General features: G+C 37.5%; 1 protein-coding gene across 1 annotated transcript in view; it reads left to right on the top strand.

The window, feature by feature from the left end:
• The window catches only part of snd1 (staphylococcal nuclease and tudor domain containing 1), a 99,676-nt gene that overhangs the window by 40,568 nt on the left and 38,689 nt on the right, over positions 1 to 20,419 (top strand). The window contains exons 11-15 of the mRNA XM_079622280.1: positions 240 to 341; positions 7,225 to 7,331; positions 9,454 to 9,564; positions 10,515 to 10,587; positions 12,795 to 13,001. Coding sequence (XP_079478406.1) covers positions 240 to 341; positions 7,225 to 7,331; positions 9,454 to 9,564; positions 10,515 to 10,587; positions 12,795 to 12,983 — 582 coding nt within the window. The 3' untranslated portion in view covers positions 12,984 to 13,001. The remainder of the gene's footprint in view (positions 1 to 239; positions 342 to 7,224; positions 7,332 to 9,453; positions 9,565 to 10,514; positions 10,588 to 12,794; positions 13,002 to 20,419) is intronic.

The following is a 20,419-nucleotide window of genomic DNA, read 5'->3' as shown; positions in this document are numbered from 1 at the left end:
GCATGGCTGTGTGGGAAAAGGAAGGATATTGGGTATTAAGAGAATGGTAAAATTGGAAAGAGATGGAGAAGGGGAGGAAGACAGGAAGCTCATTTTTGGAAGGAAGTCATATGAGACTCTCAGCAAGTGATTAAATGTTGTGCCTGTTTGGGATGGAAGGCTATTTTTCATTTATGTGATATTGACTTTTCTCTGTCTGTCTTTCTCTCTCTTTTTGCCTATTCTATCTGACTCTACAGGAGAAGAACAAGGACAAAGACAAGCGTTTCCGTCCACTCTACGACATTCCTTACATGTTTGAGGCACGGGAATTCTTGAGAAAGAAGCTCATTGGCAAGAAGGTGAGAGACTGAGATTCTGCCTTGCTGTATACAAGTTTTTTTCTGTCCATTGCATATGGAAGCAGAGTTTTCTTCTTCTTCTGAGTTTCTGTATTCTGTTTGGAGTTACTAAGCACATTCACCAAACTGACCTTGAACATGTTGACTTTATTCATAGAACCACAAATGATTTATAATTGAGGAAAACAATGGCAAAGCACAGGACATTGACATGTGAACTGTTGATGTATTTACACACAAATATGTGCACACTAGGGCTGTTGCAGTTATACAGTATATTTGCTTATTAGATCTTCATGTCCCAAAAGTTTAAAATAATGAAGATGTAGAAAAATGTCCCTGTTTATAAATGAATTGGTTAATAAGTTTCTATATGACAGATGTTTGAAGGGGATGGGTTGACAAATTAAAAGGGCTTCAGCTAGAAAAGCAAAGTTGTTTCTAAGGTGGAGCAAGTTATTACATTTTGATGCAAAAACGGGCTGTGAAAATGTACGTGCTAATTTTAGGATTTAATTTTTTCAGTTTAACATTTTCTTGAATGGACCCAAAACACAAAATTATGTAAAATTACTGTTTTGTCGAGTATCCCAGAGTCGTAAATGACTTAAAGTGTTAAATAAACGTAAAGAGTTGTGAGAAAATAGGATGTCAGCTTAAAGTGACAGCAGCCTAATAAACCTGCTTCTGTCTGTCTCCATGTTAATCGAAGAACAAAAGAGAAAATCACACTGCTAGTCTAATAGCTTTAGTGTACTTATAGCTTTAATAAGGATCAATCTATATTCCTTTTTATAATTTATGCAGTTAAAACTGTGCAGTGTTTGATTTATTCAATTTCTGTATATTTACCCTTTAGACCTGCCTGAAAATCTTAAAGCACCATTTACAAGCTTACATTGGTCAAATACAACCAAAACGCTCGGCCTGTAGGAAAAAGCCTTAGCGTTGAGCGCTGCTATATTCAAAGCACAAAAAAAAAAAAAATGTAATAGACATCATTATCAGTACTGGTATCAGTGATACTGGCCTTCATTCATAGCGTTTAGGAAAAAGATAAAACAAATATTTAAAATATACAGTCTTTGTTTCTACATTATTTCGGAGATTCAATGTGAAAGTATTACAATATAAAAATATATTAATAACTTTAATGATGTGTGATTAATCGCGATTAATTATAGAAAAATTTGCAGTTATCAATTGACACCGCTTATTTATTTTAAATTATCTGTACATGTTACGTCATGAGGGTGAGTTATTAATGTGATTATTTTCATTTTTGGGTGAACTATCCCTTTAAGTACATGGGGTGATTTAAAAAAAATTTAACTGTGAAACATGAAGTGGTTCCATCTGTCACTCATAGCAAACAGAAATACTTTGTATCAAAAGTTGCAGTTTTAATTGGGACAGCAGGGTATAAACTGGTGTGGGATGTTCTGAAAATTCTGTCATATTGGGACTCATTAAAGTATGATAGACAGATTGTGTAGCTGCACATTATTGTCTATTCATGACTTTTCTAACCCAGACAATTCAGTGTTTATGTGCAGAATAACGAAAAGCCCAGCCTGCTAGGCCCACTTGATTTAACACCAAAGAAATATGACAGCACATTTCCTCACACGCAGACATTTTCTCATAAATGTTCACCAGAAGCGTGGATTACTAATGCAGCTTTATATTGTCCTTGTATGATCGTAAGGCTCCTAGAAACCAATATTTTATCGCCTCTTCTTTTTACAGAAGTCTGGTTCACTGACCTGGAATCATTCAAATATTCTAACACTACAGAGGGAAAATGGAAAGCAGCGAGTTTTGCCTCAGATCAGAGTTTTGCATTTCCTGTGTATGCACTCAGTGGTAACAGATAGTTGGATTTATACAACACTCTGTGTGATAAGATGCCTGTTTGCATATAAATGCAAACAGTGAGGGAATGTTTGAATTCATTCAGAATTAATCCAGCTCAAGAAGATAGGAGTGTGGTAATCATTCAATTTTGGCTTAAGTGTCACAGAAGTGCTTTGACTTAAATTAGTAGTGTATATGGAATTAATCATCTTTCGATCTTTAGAGTCAAAGTAGCATCTAAATATTTCCGTAAAGGAAATATTCCTGATTTCTTTAATATATTTTTTGATTAAATTGACGTTGTAACCAGATATTCAGTATTGGGATGGGCCAAATGCAAAAGTTGAAGCAGAGGTCATTGGAACGCATGTTGATCGACCTCTATTGTGAATGTAGGGTTGATGTGGTTACAGCGATGACTTTTTAAAATAAATTGCAATCAGGCTTTTGTCAGCTTTCTTTAGTTGTTGCTAGGACACAATGTGGTGTGAGGATGAGGCCTTGCACTGAGACATGCCATGTTTTAGCATCTCCCCTGCTGCCCTGGCAACCGCCGTGGAAAATTATGTTCCAACTGTTAAAAGTTAAATGAAATCTGTGCAATTATAGAAGTTCGTAACCATAAAATCGGGTAATTGTTGAAGACTGATTGTTTTGTTGGTGGAAAAATAGAATTCTACTGGCTCATATCTGCCAGATCAGGGCAGAAGGACGATTTTACGCCCAGAACCTTTTGATTTTGAGTTTTTCTGGCATTTAAGATGCCATTCGTTCTCTACATGCTGCGTCCCACTAGTCAGGAGGGGTAAGTAGTACCTGATTATTGTTTCCAGAGTATTAGCATGAGAGCTTGAGCTGACTCTGGATTTGTCGATGTTGCATCAATTTTCTGTCAGTTTAACAGCCATTGAAGAGGTCGAAGGTCAACTTTTTAAAATCTCAGCCAGTATGTGATCAATATCAGTTCAACGGCACAATGAACAAGAAGAAGATGAAAGGAAAGGAAAGGAGGGAGAGAATCTCCATCCAAGCCCCAGTGAGTCACAGCTCTGGAACGGAAGAACTTGGAGCGAGGCGTCCATTTCAGATCGCGTTTCCTTCTTTTGAAAGGAGGGAGAGAATGAGTGGCATTCACCAGCAGTGGGTAATGGAAGAAAATCTGTGCAGAAGTGCATTTTCTCCTCTCGGTATTGAAACAGAACTTCCCTGTGACATAATCCAAAGCTAGATTTGGCTAACTTTCTAAGTAGCGCCTCTGTAGAGGGTCTCTGCCTCAGCGAAAAAGTCAAATGAAAATGTTGCATTAATCCACTTATCAGGAAAGAGCACGTTTGGATAATCCTGCCCGCTCAAAGTGCCTCCTGTTATGTGGGTGGGTGTGAGTGTTTGTGTGTGTGTGTGTGTGTGTGTGTGTGTGTGTGTGTGTGTGTATAAGAGGTGTGAACAAGAGGCAGTGACTGACTGGAATGTCAGTGTTAAGTGTTTGATGTTTGTGTTTATGCAGGTATGTTCCGTAAGTTCTGCTTTGTTTATTAGTTTGTTCATTTGTATGGAAGAGAGGACGTGCTGAGTTTTCTCATGTTTCCCTGATGCACATTGATGCAGCCACGGCAGAGCTGTGCAGACTTCATTCATCTTTTTTCCTCCACTTTGGCTTCTGCTTTAGAGGGAATTACAGTGGCATGTGAGACTAGCAGCTCACTTTTAATCCATGAAATATGTATTACAGAGTTTCCTGACTACACCTACCCTCACCGCATTAGACTCCACTCACAGGGACTTAAGCTTGCAGAGAGCAGGTTTGACTCTGCACATCTCATAAGATGCATTCACACTAGAGCTTTTTGGTGTGGAACCGTGTCCGTTTGTGATCCAAGTTTGGGTGGTATAAAAGCTTTTTTGGCATTCCTAACAAGTGTCAAGCATACTAAAGAACCTTTTTTATTTATTCTCGCTATAACTATTTAATAAAAAAATATATATTGTAGCTTTTTGACACACTAATAAATGATCATTATACCACAACAATGAAAATGTAGATTTATAATTAATTTTAATACAAATTAATTATTAATTAATAAGAATTAAATATTGTATTACTACAAAACAATAGTATAAAATTCTTATTAACATTAAGTAATATAATACATATTAATGCATTTATTTACTAATAATACTAATACAAACAATAATGTATTTTAATAATTTGACAATAAAATTGTCGGCATATCTGATAATGATTATATACCATACCTAATGCTATATCATTTTTAATTCTAACAATATTAATAATAGTGCTAATAAGAATAATATAAAAAATTTGTATTAATAATTTTATTATCATCATCATCATCATCCATCATCATGGATGTCGTATTATGTTAAGAACCGACTCAGTCATTAAATCTGGACTACATTGGTTGCAGATTGTCTGTCTGTCTGTTTTATTTATTTATTTACTTTAAATATATTATATATAACCAGTTCCGAATTTTCCTGTATGATATAAGTGCGGTCTGTTGTAATTTTGCGGTTTTTGCGTGCTCCTTGTCATATATAATATCATACCTGCTTGTCTCCAGATAAACTGCGTTCAGAGAGCAGTTCACATGCTTTGCGTTTCTTGCAATACTTCTGTGGCAGACAAACATGCATCCTTATGTGCTATACTTTTTAAAAAAATTCTGACTTTCAGAATCATACTGACAAAAACATAAACGGTGAAGCTGGCATCTCCTCTTCTTGAGTCATCTTCCAATTACTCATGGTGGTATTCGCGCTGATGATTCAAACATACCACCGTTTGTACCCTAAAGTACAATGTGTAAAGAATCCAGTAGTGGAGGAGGGGAATCCATCTCTGGTTTGGACAAAGCAGTCAAACCAAGTGTGAAAGCAATCTATACATTGCTGTACATGGACCAGCTCAATCTCTTTGCATTTCCCTGGACATTTCAGTGGATCTGTCTCCGTTTTGAGGGATGCTTCGCCATTAGCACCATTTCTGTCTTCGTCATCCTCTTCCTCCTGGTTCTGTCTGGGCATTTTTCAAACCCTCCATTGCTGTTGTTCTTTGGTCAGATCTTTCTATTCAGGCATGTTTCTAAAAAGCCCATTTAATCTGTCATCTACTTCCCAAATGGGCCACTACTACTTTCTTTTCTCATTCATTTTGCTTCTTTATAAGCACTTTTGTTCCTCCGAACGAGCGGGAATCGTTTGCGCTTTGTGTTTCTTAAGAAGGGCATGTTGTCGTTCAACCAAGCTCATTACTCCTGCCCAATGGTGCAGAGCTGTCTCTGCCTTTCAGAGAGAGAACTGGAGAGAGTAGAAGTAGGGGATGAAAATGCAATTATTTTGTGCTTTATTTGTTGATGAAGCACTAAACTCCTGGGGTAAGAAAATGAGTGTCCACAGGTTTCCCCCACCTAATGAACTTCCATTATGTCCATTAGACTGAGTTGCATTGTCATTTTGAGGCAAATTAATTGAATGGGGATAAATGGATTGAATTCCAACTTTAGGAATTAGTTCAGAGCATATAACTTTCTCACCCTTTGCCTTATTGTGCCATGTCAATTCCATAACTTGGTCGGAAGATCATCTGTATCGATTTGTGAAAATCGTGCAATCGACATAAACTAAAGGCTGTGATTTATCGTTAGCCTATATTAAAGAATCAATTACTAATTTAAGGTGACGATTGTGAATAATAGCAAAAAATATTGGTCAGACCAATTATCGGCCTGTCTCTACTGCAGACTACAAAATCAAGTTTAAGTGACATTGAGTGCACTTTGTTGTACACCCTAGGTCCTAAAACTTTCCGCACAAACCCCAACCTCTTAAAATTATCTGTCAACAACCTGGGAAGGATCCAGAAAGAAATCATCTCCAAGTTTACTAGGGTAGAGCTTAGTTTTAGACTGAAATTAATTGTTGTTCCTGTACATTTTGTTCACACTCGTCTGCCTCTGGACGGGATCCTTTAGATTGGAGGGAGATGCTTTGACACATTAGTGGTGCTTCATTCCTGTAAGGTAGTTTTACACATGCACTAATGAATTGTGGTCAGGAAGCAATCAATCCACACACTCCAACAGGACAATGGTTGAGCAGTCGATCACGTGAAGTCTTCGTCCTTGGGTTGTTATTGGTGCCATCCCGATTAATGACTGATCTTCCCCCCTGCACGTCAAGACAGATGGGAGATCCGGCTTACTATTTGAGATTAGCTTCCAACGCTCTGTTTGCTCTGAACTGATTGAACGGAATTGGCTGGATCACATTCCCCTATCTCTGAATATATCAACGCGGCTTCTTTATTTGCTCAGAGCTAACAAGAATACACCGCATGCGATGGCCCCTCCGGGATGATCCCTATGACCTCAGAGAGAGTTTGACACAAATGGAGTCGATTTCTTAACCTGAAGCAGTTTGGTGTGAATTTATCAGGTTTAGTTATCCTCTTCCCTTCCACTATTCCTCTATTGCCGTCGAGTGAAATAGTTACCGGTCCCCGCCTCTTTTTTTCACTTTGTGATAAACAGTTTCCATGTTTGGTCTGGCTTCCTCTGGGGAGATCTATGGTCTAGCCTGACATGATTCACACTGACTCAGGGTGACCTTGGAAAGTAGCCCACAGTCATGCTTGTACACACGCACACACACCAAACCCCTCGCTAGATGCCCTAACACAATTTGTCCACCCTGAAAGGCCTGTAATCCATTTTTTTTTCTCTTTACAGCCAGCTTTTCGCTTGATTTGCAATCCTGTACAAAGATATCAAATTCAGAGTTTGATGTGTTGCTCTTTCTTGGCGTAATTCTGTCATGTTTAATGCGACATCATAAAACAGGGTTACAGTGCAGTTCTCCGTGTCCTCACATGTAGCTTCAGTGGTCAATTTATCTCAATAGCCAAGCCCCTGACAGGCTTATAAAAGTGTGTGTATGTAGGCAGTGTTTCTTGGCCCTTCATCGACTCCGTTGGTGATTTAACCATTTTTGTTTTGTATCTTTGCAGGTTAATGTCACGGTCGATTACATAAGAGCTGCCACCAGTGCCACGGAAACGAGTGGCGTTCCGGCTTTCCCAGAGCGTACCTGTGCTACAGTCACCATTGGAGGAATGTGAGTACAGTTACTAAATTTGTACAAAGTTCTGCTTTTTTATCTATTTTTGAAAACCACCTACTCCCACTAAGGGTTTCTGTACCTTACAGACATGGATAAAGCAGCCTAAATTGGTCCATATACACTACTATTCACCAAAACTGCTTAAAAAAAACAAAAAAACAATGGTATTATTGTTACAATTTAAAATACATTTTCTATTTTAATATATTTTGTGTAGTTTTCATTCACGTAATTGCAAAGCTGAATTTTTAGCATCATTACCCCAGTCTTCAGGGTCACATGATTCTTCAGAAATCATTCTAAAATGCTTATTTGGTGCTCAAGAAACATTTCTTATCAATGTTGACAATGGTTGTGCTGCTCATTTTGTGGAAAGTTCATAAAATCCTACTGACCTCAAACTTTTGAAAGCTATTTTAACTTGTGTGCTATATTTCAGGTAACATGATAATGATTGTCTAAGAATAAACCAAAAATTAAGTCATTATTCACTGAATATCTTCCCCTCTAATGAGCTGTAAACTGTTGCGTCTGGATCTAGTCATTGTGTTGAACTTGAACCACATCAGTCTGATCTGTTCATTAATCATCCAGACTGATAAAATAATGACTTGATGTCAGTCTACTCTTCACACAGTTGCTATCACTCTTCAAATGTGGGATGTCTTATTCAACAACCAACAGCAAAAGAAACATGTTAATAAAAAGAAAAGGAATGAAATTACATTTTTCTAAACGCTCTCTGGCAATCACCTTCAAAATCAGGACCGACAAAGGCTTTATTACCTTTTTTGACTCCTCTATGAATTCAAATTATTCTTGTTCACCCATGTGATGTGGATGTGTGAGCACACTGTCCCTTGTTAGGGTAAGTGAGGCCAGGCACATGAGTCTGGGGTGGCACTGCGCCTCAGGCTGTGATTACCCAACCGTGCCCCAGTGCTTGGCATTAGAGCATTGTGGGTAACAGGTGGTCACATCGCCTGAGGGCTCAGCTGCTTTGCCGCATCTTGACTCTTCACTGATTCGGAATCAGCTCTTTCCAGGTTTTTCCATAGTGCCATAAATATTTTAGGAGCCCGAACTGATCATAGATCTGTAAAAATTCATGGCAGCACTGACAAGTCTGTTGGTCTGATGCAATAGGTTACTTTTTAGTAACCACTAGATTTTTTGGGAGCTTGGTGAAATAGGACTAACGTTGAAAGTAAGTTTATCATGGCTTGCAATTTTAGTGTTTTTTGTCAGTTTAACTATTTGGCCTAAACAGCCGTTGCTAGTTATTTTTCACTTTGTATTTTTGGCTCTGTCCTGTGGAATATTTGTGTAATCAAAAACCTCATTGAGGTCTAGCTGAAACTGTGTACCACTACAACTTCAGAAAAGGCACAAAAAGAACAGCATTGTTTTTTTGTTTTATTCATACGTTTGCTCTTTTGATTTTTATTACCAAAACTTGACAGAATGGGTGTTGCATGTTTGCTGTGCTCTGCAATAGGGGATTGCGAGCTGCTCGCCAAATGCAATATCTGTGTTGAAAAATGGCAATGAGAAATGCATTTGCCACTTGGCTTGCAGGGCACCGGTTCTCATTTGTTGTCATCAATTATGGCTCAGTTCTGCAAACTAGGCCTTACTCAATCTTACACAACGCTCTCCTTTAAACAATTTGTAAATTACAATCTATATAATATAGACCAGGGGTTTTCAAAGTCTAAGACAGCGGGCCTCCCTTTTGACACAACTTACCCACAACTTACCGCTCTGTGGCGCCCCACACTTTGAAAGCCCCTGATATAGACTAACCCCCCTCCAAAATTATAGTTGTAATATATAAATAATAATAATAATAAAATATAAATATATTCAGTGTCGCATGATGCTAATATGCTGATTTGATGCTAAAGAAATATTTCTTATTATCAATGTTCAAAACGGTAGTGCTGCTTTATATTTATTTTTTTGGTATTCTTTGAATAGGTTCAAAAGAACAACATTTGTTTGACATTGAAATATTTTGTGACACAATGTCTTTACTGTCATTTGATTAATAGCATGTGCCCTTTCTGAATTAAATGATTGTCATACCAACATCTGATTTTTGCTCTCTCCATAGAAACATTGCTGAGGCTCTGGTCAGTAAAGGTCTCGCCACAGTGATCCGATACCGCCAGGACGACGATCAAAGATCTTCCCATTATGACGAGCTCCTGGCGGCAGAGGCAAGGTAAGCCAGAGCACTAAAATAAAAGCACCGGTGAGCGAATGCGGGCCATGTTCCTGCACATTGCGAAGGAGAAGCCGTCTGTGAAATGGAGCCATTTTGTTCTTTGCAGTTAGTCATGGCTTGTCTGGTTAGCTCTCATTTCATGGGGGGCAATATCAGTCTCAGAGCTCATACCTTAACCACCAGCACTAAAGCACGGCTCTTTTATTCTATGTCTATTACTACAATTATATAGATTTGCGGCGCAGAGGTTTCAAGGGTGGTTCATTGCACAGAAAGAGATTCGGATCTTGTGGTCTGCGATAGACGGGGTGACTCTCGAGAGAAAGAGACTCGCTTTTTCTTATCTGCTGCTCTTTCTTTTCCATTTCCATTCTTCACTTTTGGTGTTGCTCTCAAACGCGCACATGCTTTCATACACATCTCCTCTATTTTCTTGTCCTTCGCTCTCTCTGGGTAATGCTTCCCCGTGGAGCCAGCGGAGATTGGAGGTTTGCAGGCCTCAAATTTATTTTTAGCAGTGATTGCTGGTCATTACCCTACATCCTCTGAGAAATCAACCCCAGGACGAGCACTCCCTCTCTCTCTCGCTCTTCCTTTCTTCACCGAATGTGATTGGACACCAGGGAGGCTACAGCCACAGATGCATCTGCCTTAAAGAGGCCTAAGACACGTCCCTCATTCCTCCTGAATCTACTGTAATCTGCAGGCGTCACCACTCAGCAACCACTATTACTCTGATCGAGCACTCAGACACACACAAAAGACACCATATCCATTCCCATGTGTAATGCAGGCGAACTGCTGGCCTATAAATATAATATGTTGGCTCTTTTGTGGCATGAGGGATGGATGAATGGGTGGGCTTGTTTAAGGGTTGGTTTCTCTGTTTTATGTTCTGGGGGCCCGTTCTGAACATTTCGACTAACACAACTTTTGAATCATTGCAGGGCGATCAAGAACGGCAAAGGACTTCACAGCAAGAAAGAAGTGCCTATTCACAGGGTGGCAGACATTTCTGGGGTAAGTTTGTGCGTTCCGGGACCCCTAGCATAACCAGTCCTACATTTTGTATTTGCTTCGATTTCATTGATTTGTTTGGATGCGTTTCAGTTACTACGTCCATTTTTTTATTTTATTTTTTTACACAAGAAAAATATTCTGTAAGTTAAAGTTATATATGGCTTTGTTTTAGAGACCATTTCAAATCGATAACTCATCTTTTTTTAACTGTTCATTAAAAAAACCAGTCAGTGAACTCATAACTGAAGTAAAATTTGATTTCCGCAGAACAGTGATATCTACAGGATGGACTGCACTATTCAAATAAATTGAAAATTACATTTTTGGATATCAATATTTTTTTCCCAGCTTTAGCCATTCATTCACTGGCATAACATTCACTACATCACATCCCCTGTCGTTTGCTTTAATTAAATAGTTTGGTTAGTTGCTTGTTTGATTTTTCACCTTGCTTATTTATTTGATATTTGTTGACTAATATGATTTGTCTTCAGTGTAAAAGTCAAATTTGATTAACACTTTTTTTCCCCCTGTTTAAATCCATCCCACAGACAAAATCAAACCCAAACATCTGTGTGAAAATTCAAAAAAATTCAGTTTGGGCCCGATCATGACCCATGACCGTGTTCTGAGTGTTGAACGGCTTTACTGATGTCTTCTATATTCCAGAATCCTCTCCCGAATCTTTGATGTTAGAGCTTCGCCCTATGACAGCTGATTTATTGCTGCATTACGGCCCTGCCCATTAAATTAATGAACAGCCCTCTAAAAATAGTCTTTCCACCCATAAAGTCATCATGCTCGTAGCTCTGAAGTTGTTTTTAGGCGAATCCTGTTTGGTTGCCTCACCAAATGAAGATTAAATTTTACTTAGCTTGTAAATGTCGTTTGCTGGGTGACAGGCTTGTTTACTTGGTGTGTGTGAAGCAACTTGGGTTTAACGGCCGCTGACTTCCTGTTCACCTCTCCTCAACTATCTCCTTCCTCTCATCTCTGCGTTTATGAATGAGCTCCTCAGGTTTTAATGAAGTGTATGGCAGCTGTCTGCGAACTTTTTCAGAATGTTATTTATACCCGGGTTTGTGTAGGAGGCATTTAGAGCGAGAGAAAAGAGTGTCACTCTTAAATGGTAACATTCTCATTTCTCATCCAGAAACAAGATTCCCTCGTTATATGACTGACAGTCAGAGTAATGTCGTTTGGATTGGGATTGTGAAAGGGCCATTTATCTTTGGATGTGTTTGTTTTCTTTTTTTTCCCCTTTCTCTTCCTTTTTTTCTTTATGTGTGGGTCAGGGCTGTATTTCCAGCTGCAGTGGGTGGAAGTGGTGAATTGAGTCACAGGAACCAGCAATGTTTCGAGTGAAATCTGAAGTATCTCTGTTACACCCCAAACCCTCACCTGTCAAACCAAGATGGCTAATCTCACTTCTAAAAGTATACTATTGGCCAGGAAACTCTTGAAATAGAGCTGTCCTTCTCCCATAATGGGTCACGGTATCACCCATCTGTTATCTTCCACTTGGTCTGTCATTCTAGTCCAATTGTAATTACAAATTAAAAGTATTTAAACTAATGTAACCAGCTGAGTTAGACACATTGTTGAAATTGTTTAAAATATTTGGTGTAAAAAAAGGGCTAATAGTTTAGTGCATCATATAAATTGTATAAATGTATTAAGTTGCATTAATATAATTTTTTAGGCATAATCTAAAAACAAAATCATACATTTAATCATGCCATCGATCCGCTTATAAATTCCGTAAAAATAATAATTTCTTGACTCAAACTTGGGTATCAGGGATGTAAACCTTTTGGCGAATTTCATGTCATTTTCATTTTTCACTTAACCTCTATGAATAAAAAAGAGAAATGCAAGTCTCCTTAAATTTTAATTTTACTGCACAATTCTGATGTTAACAAAAAGTGTTTAAAGTATTACATGCGAAAATTTATTTAAAAAAAAGTTTTACAATTAAAATGTTGTTTTGGGGGAATGGGGTCACATCTTTGTCACCTTTTTCACCCCTGACGAGTTTGCATCTCTGGGTCATCTGCAAATTTTAATGTGGCTCTATCATTTGCACAAAACCACCTGTCTAAACGGCACAAAAAAGCTGCGAAGTGTAACAAATGTTTCTTTTCATCTGTTGTTTAAACACCAGTTCAATTCCTGATGTTCTTTTTTTTTTTTTTTTTTTTGCACAGGAGACACAGAAGGCGAAACAGTTCCTGCCATTCCTGCAGAGAGCGGGCCGCTCGGAGGCCGTGGTAGAGTACGTGTTTAGTGGCTCCAGACTCAAGCTCTACATGCCCAAAGAGACATGTCTCATCACCTTCCTGCTCGCTGGTAAGTGTCAGTCGGCCTCGGCCTGTCAACCACGCCACCATCTGTGACCACATAACGACCACAATGTGGCATCTGACCGCTGTCGCACCACCAGTCTAACGCTTTGTTTTGTTCAGTTTTTTAACACTTCAAGGAACAGTACACCTAAAAAGAATGAAAATGTTGCCATTGCTCTCATTCATACCTTGAAAGTGTCCAGGGGCTGTGAAGCTGTGCTCCGTACATCTGGCTATATTACTTCTGAAGCCATTGAAAGACTGGAAAGCTATTCACCCATTTTTTTTATTGAAATCTTGCTGACCATGGTCACATTTCAATGTGGAATAAACCTGCATAGACACTCTACTATAATAAGTTTTGTTCCATGGATGAAAGAAAGTCATACAGGTTTTAATAGAGATAAGTAAATGATGACATTAATTTCATTTTTATAAGAAGAATTCTTTAAATAATTCACACACCATATAAAAGTATCTCTTCACATTTCCTTGCCTCGAGCTTAACGGTGAGTGATTTTTGTGGAAGGGGTTTCTTTCTTCTCAAGATGCTCTGCTAGTAGAGTTTTAGATTGAATACCTTCTGTCCTTCCCCTCTGACCTGTGGAGGCTGGTGTTTTCTGGCAGGTCTGGAAAGCTGAAGTTAGTGCAGGCGTTTTGTCTACGCCTCTGACCTCCCAAAGGCAAGATGAGGATCTGAAGGGCTCAATCTGATGGAAGGTTAAGTGTCACGTCCGCTGGCTGTGAGGTCTTGCTACTCAGCATCTGTTCTTCCCCTTGAGTTTCCTTGCCCTCTCTGTGTGGAACATATATGCGCACATGCTTGTGTGAAAGTGTCTGGGCAGGTACAGCTATCACTGCTGCGCATCAGGGAAGGTGGTGGAGCATCTGTGACATTTGACCTTTAATCAGGACTCTGCATGTAGCCAATTGCCTTTCTCGCTGGCACATTTGCAGGTGTGTTGCCAAATCCTTCACCCTTTTGACATTTTTATATAGACGTTTGTGATTTAGGGTATTTGTTATCGGTAACATTTAAACTTTTTTCAAAACATTGCTCATTTCAGCAATTTAAAGTAACTTTTATTTAAATAAGTTTTAAAATGAAAATTATTCCTGAGATGCCAAAGCTGATTTTTCAGCATCATTACTCCAGTCTTCAGTGTCACATGATCTTTCAGAAATCTTTCTAATATGCTGATTTGCTGCTCAAACATTTCTTATCAATGTTGAAAACAATTGTGATGGTTAATATTTTTGTGGAAACCATGATGTCCTTTCATGTTTTTTAGATGAATAGAAAGTTAAAATAACAGCATTTATTTTTATATTATTATTTTGTAACATTATACATATATTTACTGTCTATTTTTATCAATTGAATGTGTTCTTGCTTAAGTATCCTGCTGAATGTTTTGAATGGTAGTGTACTAAAGGGATAGTTCCTTTTTAGTTTACTCACCCTCAAGCCATTCTAGGTGTATATGACTATCTTCTTTCAGACGAACACAATCGGAGTGACATTAAAAAATATCATTGCTCTTCCAAGCTTTATAATGGTAGTGAATGGTGGTTCAACAAATGCATCAATCCATCATAAAAGTAATCAATATGACTCCAGGGTTAATAAAGGCCTTCTGAAGAAAAGCGAAGGGATTTTGTAAGAAAACTATCCATATTTAAAACTTTATAAAACTAAAATAACTAGCTTCCGGCAGGTGGCCTACGCAAGTCGACTTGCTCCAAAAGAGTAACCCCTGACGCGATGTATGACGTAGGATGTCGGAGTAGCGTCGGAGTAGCTTTGACGCCTCCTTCGGTTCAAACTCAAGCTTGAAAACTATTCTTATATCGAAATCCTCCAACATTTAAAATTGCCATTTAGACTTTTAATTCATGACCGGTGTTTTGTAGGTTAACCAGTTAGTTTAGCTTATCCAGTTAGCTTAGTAATCCACTATTTGACTAAATCACTGTCTGTTTGCGGCTTCAATTTTAATTTAATTACAATTTTAATTCAAATTAAAATAAGCAGTTAAGACTAGATGGGGATTTTTCACTGTTTTTAGGAGTCTCCCAGTGGCCTGCAATAGGGGGGTGCTAAGATGTTCTTAAAAAAGTTAAGAGAAAAGCATAGTTTTAAAACTGTACGAATTAAAATTACATAAATGCAAATCAAAATGTACTGAATTTGACATTGCCGTTTTATTCTAATAGAAAGTAAATGTTTTTTCAGATATTCCAGCATTATGCACTTAATTTTATTTTATACATCTACATCAAAAAGCTACATTTTTAGGATCTCTAATTGGATGCCAAAAAAATAACCAAGCTTATTTCGACAAATCGAATCTTTTCTGGATCAATGGAGGGTGGGATTTTGACCATTTGCTGGAATTGCACACAACATGGGGACATCGCAAGGTTCTGTATATGGGGTGCACAAACATTCAAGCTTCATTAGACTACATAAAGAGACTGTCACTTTCTTGTGGTCGCTCAATTTCTTCAAGACTGACATTAGTGTCCTCCCAACCCCGACCTCAACCTTCCTCCATATCACTCAGAACAAGCCGCTGACTGATTTGTGTTATTTCTGAGGAGTTTATTTCTGTCCTCTCACCATCAGGTCTAATTATTCACCCTGAAAACAGGGAACAGAGCCACCCATCTATTTCTGCATCCCTCCATCCTTCCATCTATTTGTCTCTACTTTCCCCAACGGAGAACAGACACCCTCCACCCCCACCGTGCTTAATTGTGCATATCGTCATTGGAGATATTTCAATTAATTTGGTCATTTGTTCCTGAGTGTGTCTTTTGTCTTTTCCTTCCTCCATTTTTTTCCTTTTTGCAATTATCTTTCGTCCTATGAGGGATTTCGGACAATAACAACCTACCTTTTTTTTTCTCATATTTTTCACTTTAAATGATCTGTTTTCAGATGCATTTCCTCCTGTTTGACTCTTTCTTGGTTGTATGTGAGTTGATATTTCGGGAAGCAGTTTGTTTTGAGGGTTTAAGAGTAAAATTCAGCTTATGATTCGAGTTGAAAATGATCCCAATTTTTCAGTCGCAGGTACTTTGGGATCTGGTCTCCTGGCACAGGTCCTTCTGAAGTTTCTAGTGTTTGTGGAAGCCGTTTTTCTGTCAGAAAAAGGAAAAGACTGACAGTGCTAGCGGCTCTAAAAGGCGCTACAGCACATATGTTAGATCTTTAGCAGTTCAAGAGGTTATTGACTTTACGACACAGGGCATTATGCCAAAAACTCACCAGTTTAGATTGTTTGGTTACCTGCGGTCCTTCCTCTGTACTCGAAATTTGTATGATTTTATTGGTTGCCTGTTGAGATCTCATATCTGTGTGGATCCAAGGAGTCAAGTTTTGGATGCTGGTACTAGATGCTGTTACTTGGTTTTTCTTCAACTTTTATCCCCGAGGATGAAAATTCTTTCTCTTCATATTCTCACTATTTTATTTGTCAGCTACTTTTTGTGCATCACAGTTGAAATCTGTACATTGTATTTTTGTCTTTGAAAATAAATTCCTATCAGTCATTTGTTTCCACAAATTATATATTGTTCAATACACTAAAACATTAGCCTATATGATCAATAACTTATGACAACATGTCTTTACATTGCTTTAACTCAACAAAAAAAGTTAAGCAATTTTCAACTTGTTATACAAGATTCAACTAAGTCAGTTTAATGTAATTTAAGTTGAAGTGACTTAAACATCCAAGTTAATTTGTACTTAAAAACAAAAATTTAAGGCAGCAACTTTTTGTTTTTACAGTATAGCATTCTGTGATAAATTGCATTTCTAAAATAAAACTATTCAAAAATGTTTTATTTTATTCTAACTACTTGTATTGTTAATTTAATCAAGCATTTTATGTATCCTAAATATAAACAATTAAGCTTTTTTTTTTTTTTTTTGACAAACTTGATGCTCAAATGGCACACAAATATTGATAAAAGCAATATTTACATTTTACTTGGATTTCTTAGACCTTTACATACATTTTACAAGCTCTTTTAATAGGGTCAAAAGATTGTGTGGTGAAAACAATGCCAGGTGTTTTTTTATTATTTTTTTTAATACAGTTTATACATTTTTACTTGCAAATTTTAGTACAATAAATATTGAAATTGGGTTGTTTATTTGACATTTTGTTTCGATTATTATAATTTTAAAAGTAATCCATGGTTTTTGGCTCAGGGGACAAATTCGACCAAGATTTAAAAAATGTGTGAAGGCAATGCTTTAAAAACGTACACTTTTCAACGAGATATGAATGAAAGTTTTTGAAGAAATCTCTGGGATTTAAAATTGTTCAGAGTTGAGCGGCCATGAGCGAAGACGGCGGAATCTTAGGTTTAGCATAGTAATTTATAATTCACTTTATTTAAAAACAATAGAAGGCAATTCAATTGTATGTTCTCATTTAGATGTATAATTAAACAAGTGTGCACAAAGGAATACCTTTCCTATCACATCTCTTCATTAGATTGGTTGTGGGTTTGTATCTGTGTGTGTGTGTGTGTGTGCGCGTGTGTCCATACCGACAGTTAGAATCTCCACATGATTGTTGCATGAATGAGCTCAGTACTAAATTAGACCACAGATCGTAGCCGTCCAATCAACAGGACCCTCTGCCTTCAGTGGTTGAAAGGCCAGACAATGCCAAAGCCCCCGATGAAAGAAGGAAAGAGAGACCGGATAGCTTCCTGTCACTCAACCCTCCATTACAGCACACAGTTCCCTATTAGTGTTGCTATGGCAAAAGCCTCTCCACCCACAGGCGCGCCAGCAAAGGTTACCGCATTAAAAGGGCAGAAATGCTTCATTGCTTGCTCTATTTTTTTCCCCCGCTCTCTTTCCTTTTTAAATGCGTCTTTTCCAGCGATATCATCGTGGCTAACGGTGTTGCATTTCAACAGATGTTGAATCAGGCCTGATGTGTTGCTACAGCTTCATAAGCATGCAGGGAGTGATTTATTTTTTTATTTTTTACTAAATAAATGTCAGACATTTCTTAGTTAACCTTTAAGCAAATAAACTTTTTCGACACGAAATTGAATGCGGTAATTGGCAAGTTATTGTACCATAAGAAAACATACTGTAACTCAAACTTTCTAGAAATATTAATTGAAAATGGGCCAAACAAATAATTATTATGATGAAGAAGAATAAATGCCAAAAGGGTTGATGAACATTGCAATGATCATGTAAAACTAAATTATGACGGTCCAAGAAAAAGTGTAGAATATGACTCCTTAAACGAGTGGAAACAAATTGGATTTTTTCAAATGTTTTTTTATTAAAAAAAAATGTTTTTTTTAGTTTTATCATCTCTTGCAAGTTAGACCCTTAGCAATACATCTCTGGCTAGAATACAGAAGCCCTGCTCTTCAGTCTAGGGTCATTAACCTTCTTCTCTAAAGGAAGGCATTTTAAAACAATCGGCATTTTAAAACACTCCCTTGGCTGCAGCTTGTGTTCTTATTGACTAAAAGAGCTTTGTTTGGATTTAAAAAAAAGGTGAACTGGATGTTGTGGACTTTGGTTGAATTTAAAGTGACCCTAAAAAGCATCTGGACTCTATATTCACACACACAATTCATGAATTTTGTTGCATTAGAAAACCAAATTGCATCCGTGACCAAATGATACTAAAGCTTACTTTATTTCTCTAAGCCCAACTGGTCTCTTATGATTTTAAATGTGTTTTATTTATTTTTTGTTTCCATTTTTTCAATTTAGTTGGTTAGTTTTTAGTTAGTTAGTCAACTTGGTTTTATTGTAGTTTTAGTTTTCTAGTTATTTTACTGTTTTAGGGCTGCCAAAGTTAATGGTATAATTTAAAATGTTTAACATTCAATTTCTCAGTATAATCTAGTGTTTTCTAGTGGCATTTTTGTTTAATGATTTCAAAGTTGTTGTTTTTTTAAATGCCATATATCAAACTATAATTTTATTTAAAAACCATTTGTTTTTGAGCCAATATTTTTTTTTAGTTTTTGATTTGTATTAACAATAATATGGGTGGATTGAAGATAGAAGTCAGATAAAAATACGATTTATATTTTATATTTCAAACAAATTCTGTTGTTTTAATCTTTCTATACAACACAAATCCTGTTGTAAAATAAAATGCATTTAAAAATAAAACAATTAAGCAGGATAACTGTTTTCAACATTTATCATAATACATTTTTTCTTTAGCACCAAATCAGCATAGAATGATTTCTGCAGGATCATGTGACACTGAAGACTGGAGTAATGATGCTGAAAAGTAATGATGCTTTGCATCACAGGAATAAATTAGTTTTATCTATATTACCATTTTCACTGTATTTCTGAAACATTTTAATTAATTCAAATTCATGCATTCATTTTGGCTTTAAGTGTTCAAATACTTTTTGGGACGTTGCATTGTGACTCTGCTGTTTTGGAAGTGTGTGTGTCATCTCTGTGTCCTGACTCCTGAGGTGCGCTGCCCTCCTTTGTTTGTCCTCCTGAGCACCGATCAGAAAGAAAGTTCACTTGTTTGATTTTTAGAACAGAGTGCACAACAGTGTCCTTCCTTCCTGCATATAAAGAGCAAGAGAAAGCATGAAAGAGGGAAGCCGGCTGTCTTCACTTGAAAAAGAAAGAGGGAGGAGAGGTTTGAAGGAGACATCAAAGGGGTGTGTTTCAACAGAGGAGTATGTGAGATGGGGCATCGGCAGGAGGGCTCTTCCCTCTTCAGGGCGTCTCTGGTCATGATGCAACTTTGATGAGCTGCTCAAAGCTCAGGTTCTCTGGAGCAGGCCATTCCACGGTCGTGTGTGTGTGTGTGTGTGTGTACTTGGAAGTTGGATACATGGTGGTGTTATGCTTTAATTATGAGAAATCGGTCTCATATTAAACACCATATGTCCTGAACTTATTGAGTAGGGGTGTGAACCAAAATATTATAATATACTAAAAAATATTAAAGTATAAAGAGAGACAGATCGGTCTGAATATAGATTTGCAGACAATGGACATATTTACAGTATTGTGAATAACATAAATATAGGACTAAATGAATTTGCAAGGATAAAAAGTGCGGTCTTGGGACAGTAACTGTTCAAGAGGGAAATAGCCTGTGGGAAGAAACTGTTCCTGTGCCTTTCACACGTGTGTGACAACACAAGCACCATCTTGTGTTTTCAGTTCCATTTCTCCTTGTTTATTGTCATCAAATGCATCAGCACTGCAATATCTGGGTTTCCTTTGTCTTTGGTGCCAAAGCTCCTACTTTTAAGGTCTGGCCTTGGTTGCCTCAGTCCTGCATCTTTTCATAAATGGAGAGCTCTGTGGTTGTGCTCTGCTAATTCCTCAAGCAGAAGTAGAACATATATGGAGAAGAAAGGTGCTTTTATCAAGGAGCTTTTAGAGAAGAGAGGAGACCCTATTAAGTTGTTTGATGAATTCAGTTTTCTTTCATGCACTG

The sequence above is a fragment of the Phoxinus phoxinus genome (genome assembly GCF_949152265.1).
Source record: "Phoxinus phoxinus genome assembly, chromosome: 9".
NCBI classification, from domain to species: Eukaryota; Metazoa; Chordata; class Actinopteri; order Cypriniformes; family Leuciscidae; genus Phoxinus; species Phoxinus phoxinus.
The sequence above is the reverse complement of the archived record's forward strand: the minus strand, read 5'-3'. Positions and strand labels throughout refer to the sequence as shown.